Here is an 8,266-nt window from a genome sequence, read left to right as displayed (position 1 = left end):
CTGTTGTTCATTGTTGCATGATACTGTTACTGTTGCAACTACATACACATGCAACAAACAATATTGCAGCGCAGATCGAGGGTGTCTCGAATTAAACCTTTTATTCTACTTCGAGCAGAACAAAATGTTCTCTGAAAACACTAATTCTTTTTATTACTAATTTTTCCACGAGAACATTCGGCGTATAATTTATCCTTGGAACCAAAATAAATTTCTAAAAATAAAAATAAAAATGTGTCATACGCTGTAGTTGTAATTAATAAGTTACAAGTTTTGAACGAGAAGATATCAATCGATAAATTAAAAGGGCATACATCTATCAAAATGATGGCGAAACGTCGGACGTTTCGAATTAATAAAAACTCCAGATCATTCTTGACTCTTGTAAAAAAACAAAATGCGAACACGTTTCTATAAGAGTACACTTAAATCTTATATTTTTCCCCTTACATATGGCATGTGTAGAGCCCAAAGAGCTAGCTGTATATGTAGAGCCGGAGCTAATTAATAGTCATAGTATGTAAACAAAGAAGATGAACAACCGTTATCTAATTATTGATGTCTGGTCGTTATTTTATGAAACCCCTAATAATTGATGACTGTTTTGATAAAACTCTCTTCGCCCTCATTTAGCTTCAAACTGTTGCCTAGCAACCCGTATGGCAACATCATAGCAACGCACAGCTGCGCTTGCCTCCATCATCATAAGAACGTACGCGTGACACAGTTATTTTGCAGACAACCCTAAACTCAATAAATTTTGTCAGTGAAATCTGTTGAGAAATAAAATCCTGTTTTATCAATTTCAGAAAAATAACTTTATTTTAAATCGTCAGTCAATTAGAAAAAGGTGTTATCAAGGTGAAAGGTTAACTGTGACGTCAGAACGTCTGTGTCAAAAATTTGCATAAGGAACATGCATGACATACACCCACAACGCGCGTACAGACTACACGTTCGTTTGTACCTGCACAAAATGTACGTACGTACGACGACTGTACGTATTCCACACCTCCGTACTGCATGTACTAATGTGCTCAGAAAACAAGCAACATGTTGAACATTTTCAGTGCCTACCAAGAAATGTTACTCCCTTAGGGTCAGCAAGTTCAGCAGAACATTGATCAAGCAACAGAGATTTCCACTGGTCGCTGAGTTTGCAAACTTACGGAGCATTTTACTGCTAATCTGTGTCCAAATTTCCTGTTGTCATGAGCATCGAGATACCTTCGGGGTTGACGGACCTCCTGCAGGATTTCACCGTGGCGGTCCTGCGTGAGCGGCCGGACGATCTGGTCGAGTTCGCGGCCCAGCACTTCTCCAAACTGCACGACCTCGAGAGCAAGGGCAAGCGAGAGGTGAAGTTTTCCGAGCCGGCCGATGGTGACTCGGATATTGATGATGAACCGCCAGGTTTGTTGTTGTTTTTCTGATTATGAGACTCGTCTTTGACTGATTTTTTTCGTTTACCTGTCATGCCTGTGCACCGGTAAACAAGAAAAAAAAATCGAACTTCCTCAATCGTCCACACTCCAGACAGTGTCATTCACTCATGAACAAGTTAAAACAAAAATTCAACGGGAAATCATTGTAAAACTGGGCGTGCAAAGTTATGAATGCAACCCTTGGAAAAAATGTTGCAACCTGACGCCACTTCAGCGGTCGTGTACAATGTCTAAGTAGGCCCCCTATTTCCTAACAAAATTGAACATGATTCTCAGTCCCAGATTCATGTCTTATCATTATGTTTGCAATGACTGACCTTCATTAAGATGATATATGAAGAAAAAAGTGGTTGCAACATTTTTTCCCAACCCTCTGTTTGGCTATTTTCAAATGCAAAGATTTTCATAGGCAAATTAGGGGAGGAAAAAAATTGGAAAAAAACCCATTTTTCTTTAATCTTGTCCTGAGTCAGGGAAAAAAAAGTATTGAAGACTGGAATGCCTTCTCCTTGACTTGAGCCTTTATCTGACATACTATTCGCCTATCAATTGTTTCTCCCTTCCCCCCTACAGTCACTAAAGTTAAATCCAGTTTTTTACAATTACTAAAACAATAGTAGCATTAGTTCTCTCTTTACAATCCACACAAAGTGTATTCTGATTTACTTTTTCTTTATTTTGGCATAAAACTAGAGTTTTATCATGTGCAAATGTTAAAAGCGGACTGCATGCTATAGGCCTACTCGTACAAGTTTCACAAAATTCATGTTGGCTAGATGTGCATGAATTGTGCCAAAGACGCAAAGATTGATATAAATTTTTAAAATGTGACATCACCATTGAACATCAATTGAGAGTCAAACTTTATTATGCAGACTTGTTAGGTATTTCTCAAGTATTGTTTTTGCTTAAGGGTAAACTTTTGTCTGATTGAAGTTAACCCTTCACTGATTTAAAAAAAAAAAAAATCATTGCAAGCTTTCTCTCCATGTTCAACAATGCAAAAAAAGTTGTTGATGATGCAGTGTCTGGACAAATGTATCCTAAAAATTAGCTTCAAACGTTTTTGCTTGGAAAAATGTGATGAGCTGCAACCGAACATGTATGCAGTGTAAAATGTCTGAATTGATTATATTTCACAATTTCTTCAGGAACAAAGTAAATTTAGGTCTTCGCCAAATATTTTTCAGGATTATCAATGTACCAAGGTCATTATGTTCATGGAGTTTAATAATCTACAGAAAGTCACAATTTCCACTATATTTTCTCCAATGACAATCAGTATGAATACTATAGACTACGCCCATTGAGCTTAAAATGTCATATGAACTAGTTAAACATTCACTATTCCTATATGAATGATTGAAGGCGGGTTTTCGCTATTCTGACTGTCATTCGCATATTCTTTCGTTGGAAGTGGAAACTTGATATAACATGGAATGCATTGTCAATACTTCAACCAGCACTTATGGAAAAATACTGTTTGTACAGTTCAACACTGCGTTAAATTTGCAGCAGTAAAAGATAACATCTCTGCTCAGCTCAGCTGCCTGTAAAATGTACTTTGTGCTAGCGCTACAACTTGAAGAACAGATTTTGACCGCCCATATCTGTTTTTTGTTTTTATATGTTACTGTTAGTGTTTGCAGCCTGCAAATTTTTTTTTCAAGATTAGTAATGCTTTAAGGTACATCTTATATGGATGATTTCAGCAAACTTGTAAAAAACACTCCAAAATATGGGCAATGTAATAATATTTGGCCCACATCGCAAAGTACCAATATCATTAGCAATCAGCTTGTTATCAATGTGTAGTTATTGTTTTCTTCAACATGACGCTGACAGCTTGTGTGAATGAATAACTTCTCGTCCCATTAATAGCGTAAAATTGAGCGATATCAGTACCTGCATACTCCTGAAACCCCTTAACTTAAGTGTTGTGTTGGGCATACGTCAGACAGGGCTCTGGAACGTGCTCTGAAATGTGCAAAACTAAATCAGGCCCACTTTACTCACAGTTTAGCCAGCAAATTTCTTCAAAAATGCCACTGGAGCAAAGAAAATGTCCTCAGTATTTCACCAACCAAGTTTGCAGACTGAATTCAATTTTTAAAGGAGACTTTTCTTCAATATTTTGCACATGAGAGGGAAGTCAAGTGATTTCAAAATGGGGCTAAATACTAGACTGGTACGTGTCCAACCATGGTCCAACTATTTGAAAAGACTGACCTCCTTATTCAGTGTCCATAGTCTGGTGGCTTGACTATGGAGAAATGTGTAGTAAATTGAGACTAGTTCCCGCTTCATGCCACATGTTTCTTAAATTCTTTTGGCATGGTTGATTGATGCAGTACTGAAGCTGTGTTGGCCTGGTTGTTTTAGGTGCCAGTCTATTTTCTTGGTTTGCATGTTTTCAATACGTTAAGTTTTGGGACTCTCATACACAGTATTGAGAGTCCCAAATTTTCAGACTAGGCATACATGTACGTGTACAAATGTGTACACTGGGAAGAATATCTGTGAAGATTCTTACATCATTGTTAGTGTCTTTTATAGAGCAAGTCATCATTTAAATCAGAGTTATTTCATAAGGGGGGGGGGGGGGTGTTTCTAATAGTCATTCTAATAGTCTGTCATTTCGCAATGTACATTACATGTACATGTGAAATTACACTCCTGGTGTTTGTGTCAACTCGTAGCACATATACATGTACATTTACCTGCCGGGGAATTATATAAGTGTCATAATAAATCATCTTAGAAATGTCTCATAATGTCAACTGCCAAAACTTCCTCTTTCATTAGGGGTTGTGGTCTCTTTCTTTAAGGAAAGCCAAGAAGAAAATTCACACAAAAGGTGCTTCTTTAAACGATGACATCTGTCTGGTGCATTGTGTCTTTGATGAGGCACTCCTTGTACCTGAATATGCATGAACATCATTAGAAGGAATAATGATATCTAACGGGTCGTTCAGATAAAGGGCTGTATCCAAAGAAACCTCCGGAGCTAGCTAGCTCCAACCAAAATAGTTGTCTTCTGGACGCAACTTAACTCCGCTATCTCCGGAGCTACCGGTATGGTAGCCAGGGCCAATTCTAGCCCCACAAATTGGTAGGGTTAGCTCCACTTTCAGTTCAGTGACGCTTCTTTCAACGACCTACCGTAGCCTCGCCCATCAAGAACTGAGGTAAAAAGGTTTCGAAAAGGGAGTCCGTACAAAGTGATGCAAAAACCAATGTGATGTCTTGTAAAACATTTGTGGTTTTCTTTATACCTTTAAGCAACAACATGTAAGGCTAGAGATTATTTGCTTGAGCTGAACATAACATGCCTGAAACGCAGCTCAGTCTTGACCAACTGAGTCACTGAGTACAAATTTAGAATGGCGTAACTATTGCAGACTTTCGGGTCCAGCTGCACTTGGCATGTCTTGTCTTATTTTGTTATTTTTCTTATCTAGCTTTCATTTATATATATATATATATAGACTGTTTATTTTAATTTTATTTTTAGTTATTTTATTTTATTTTCATGTTTTTTTAAATAAATTTATTTTATTTTATTTAGTTAAATTTTTTATGTGTATTTTATTTATTTTATTCATTTTATTTATTTTAATTATTTTATTTATTCATTAGGTTTTTTTTGGCACATGGTTTTTGTACCTAATAACATTGCCAGTGTAATGAGATTCAGACCTATCTTTATGTAAGGCCAAAAACAAAAGTCTCCGGTTTCTGGTATGGAGCTTGCCCAAAAAGTGGTGCGGCAATGTGGCTTTTTTTTTTTTTACCTGATTTTGTTGCTTCAAATGTCGGCTGATGACTGCAAATGGTGCCCGACTAAACTTAGTGCAAACATATGGGAGTCCAGAGAGGCCACATAAAGCTTATTCTCGACCATAACCCAATCTAAAAACACGTTAAAATTGTGCAGCAGCAGGATTCAAGTCAAACCAGTGAGTTTGGCGGTTTTGAGACATCATCTTTCATTGAAAAAAAACCTTTTTCATTTTGCCGACGCGCATGGCTACGGCGACGCACGCGCATACCAGAAACCGGTGACTTTTTTGGGGGGGGCCTAATGTGACTTTTATTGAACTTAGAGTTAAATAAAAAGTGAACTAGAACCTGCATTTGTGGGTTTAACTAAATGGTGTCTTCCTATGATACCCGGTACCCAAAGTCATCGCCTCATGTACTTTCTCATTTTTGTATTGCTGAACCATTGAATGTATTGCATTCTCCTGCACTTTCTGTCCACCAACTTTAGAAATGACATTTTTTTTTACTGGTTTGAAAAGATCACCGTGAAGGGTGGCTGCACACAGTTAAGTGGCAAGGCCTAACGTGAACAAGTGTTGATGCTTCACTTGCTGTGAATTGCCTTGACTCCACACTTGTCATCAAATCTGAAGTGTTCAAAGCTTCAGAATACCAACACGTAAAGCAAAGGATACAAAGAAAGGATTTCTAACAAAGCTACTCAGCCATTCCATGTAAGGGTCATCACCAAACTCAAAAATTGAAGTGAAAGGAATAATTTTTTGTCAGTTATATTTGATAAGAGGAATATTGAAACCATCTAAATCTCAAAAGATTTTTTAAAATAAATCATTTGAATTAAAATTTCAGCCTCCTGAACATGGATGAATTTTGTGGGCGAAACAGAGGGTCAGGGGTATAAATCACAAACTGAGGAAGTAATTGAAGCTCATTCATAAGATTGTGCTTTATCTGCATACATTTGGGAGCTATTCCAGTCTATTTGATAAAACATTGAGAATTTTTCCAAATGTCTTCAGTATTTTCCCACTATTTCATCGTGAAAACACCCTCAAAATATGTCACGCGAGTCACAAAAAAAGGACTTTTTTTCAGATTGCTTAATAACTAGAGAGGGATTCAGCTAGTGTTTGATATTTGTAAATGAAATAGTGGTGGTCTATCAATAAAAGTATGAATATTCTTATTTGCTCTACATTCCTTATAGAAAAAACTATCTCAAGAATGTCACGCGAGTCACACATGATGTATGTCATGCGAGTCACCAGGGGCGGATCCAGGAATTTTCGCAGGGGGGGGGGGGGGTTCATCAGCCAAAAACTCTAAAAATGTACACACGTTTTTTTCTCCGGACACTTGGCCTCCGTAAAATAAAAAACTGGGGGGGGGGGGGGGGGGGGGGGAGGGGGGGCTTGTACCAATTTCAATCGGGGGCGCTGTTCAAATTCGACGAAAAATTATTAACACATTACAGAATGGTGTACCGTATTTTGAACAGGCGGACATTAGACCAGTATAATGTGTTTGGGGGTGTCACAGCAAGGCGGGGGGGGGGGGGGGGGGGGGGGGGGGGGGGGGGGGGGGGGGTTCGACTTATTCTTCAGGAATTTGTATGAGAATTTTTTTTTGGACAGAGCTGGGGGGGGGGGGGGGGGTTTGACCACCAAAACCCCCCCCCCTCTGGATCCGTGCCTGGTCAACAATGTTCATTTACATGTAATACAAAGAAACAATGCCATTGGCCCTATTAAATTACAGAATTCGAATTAAGTCTTTAAAAGCATTAGTTATGTAACAAGAAATTGAATCAGCTTTTTACAATATACAGTCGAGTCTCGTTAATACAAACTCGTTCGGACCTAGCCAAATTGTTTGTTATATTAGAATTTTGTATTAAGAGGAACATCAGTCCCATTCATTGTGCACATAAATGCACAGTCGGGACTAAGGCTTTATGTTTGTTATAACCAGAATTTTGTATTAACACAGTTTGTACTAATTAACGAGAGTCGACTGTACTATATACATTCCGATACAACTGCATCATTAATTGCAGCTCGATCTTACCATTTAAGGAAACTGTGACTGTACATGACCAAGAATTACAATGTACAACTGTTTTCCTGAAATAATCACCCGTGGATTGATGACATCACTTCGTAACTTAAATTCCAAAACATTTTTTTCTCTCTATGTCATTGTTAAGGCTATTGTGTTTAAACCAGATTTCCACCCCCAACATTTGCCAAAGAAAAGGGATAAATAGCAGTTTTCACACTCTTTCATAAGGTATTCACAGGTAAATCATTTTTATTAATATAATATTATGATTTGATTTGTTATACTAAAATTACAGTTATAATGTGAAAGTGAAAAGCTACTGTGTCACGCGAGTCACGCATTTGTGTCACGCGAGTCACATTTTCTTCAGGCCATTTCTTACAACAAGGGATATTTGGCACAATACAACTTATGCATGTATTGGGTGAGGGTATTAAGTTCTAAGTTCAGTAAGAATAATTTTTAGAACACTGGTAGATCCATAGGAAAAGCTATTTGAGTCAAGGGATGTCAAAAATCCCTTTTTCTATCCTGTCACGCAAGTCACGTCAAAGAAACTGTGATACATGAAAAAATAGCGATTTTAAAGTAATCATATAAAGACTAAGCCATAAATTCACAATGCCCTGACTCAAATACATGCTCATTTGAGTTGAATAAATGCCAGGTTAACAACAGTAATGCATTAAAACTTTACATTTTGTTCAAATGTCACGCGAGTCACCATGGAATGGCTGTACTGTCGTGTTGTTGAAATCCACGTCTGAACGGAAGACCTGAAGTATATCCTAACCTATTGAAAACCAGGTTGCATACCAAAACTTGGAATGAGGAAAAAGGCAAAAAAGTAACTGTATTATTTGCAGTGTAACAACCACATACATTTGAATCAGAGTCTGACGTGTCACATTTTGTAGCAGGGAATCAACCCCTTTTAACCAAACGTCAAGTGCTCTTAAGAGGGATAATTTAAA

The 8,266-nt window shown here is 37.7% G+C and overlaps 1 protein-coding gene across 3 annotated transcripts in view; it reads left to right on the top strand.

Annotated features, from left to right (window-relative positions):
* Positions 1-933: 933 nt before the first annotated feature.
* Positions 934-8,266, top strand: part of LOC119737359 (cAMP-dependent protein kinase type II regulatory subunit-like) — a 47,237-nt gene continuing 39,904 nt past the window's right edge. For all 3 annotated transcript variants that reach the window (XM_038211657.1, XM_038211656.1, XM_038211658.1), the window contains exon 1: positions 934-1,413. In XM_038211657.1, the coding sequence (XP_038067585.1) occupies positions 1,212-1,413 (202 nt within the window). In that variant the 5' untranslated portion in view covers positions 934-1,211. The remainder of the gene's footprint in view (positions 1,414-8,266) is intronic.

Source organism: Patiria miniata, unplaced genomic scaffold (assembly GCF_015706575.1).
Source record: "Patiria miniata isolate m_02_andy unplaced genomic scaffold, ASM1570657v1 HiC_scaffold_3, whole genome shotgun sequence".
In the NCBI taxonomy this organism is placed as follows: domain Eukaryota; kingdom Metazoa; phylum Echinodermata; class Asteroidea; order Valvatida; family Asterinidae; genus Patiria; species Patiria miniata.
The sequence above is the reverse complement of the archived record's forward strand: the minus strand, read 5'-3'. Positions and strand labels throughout refer to the sequence as shown.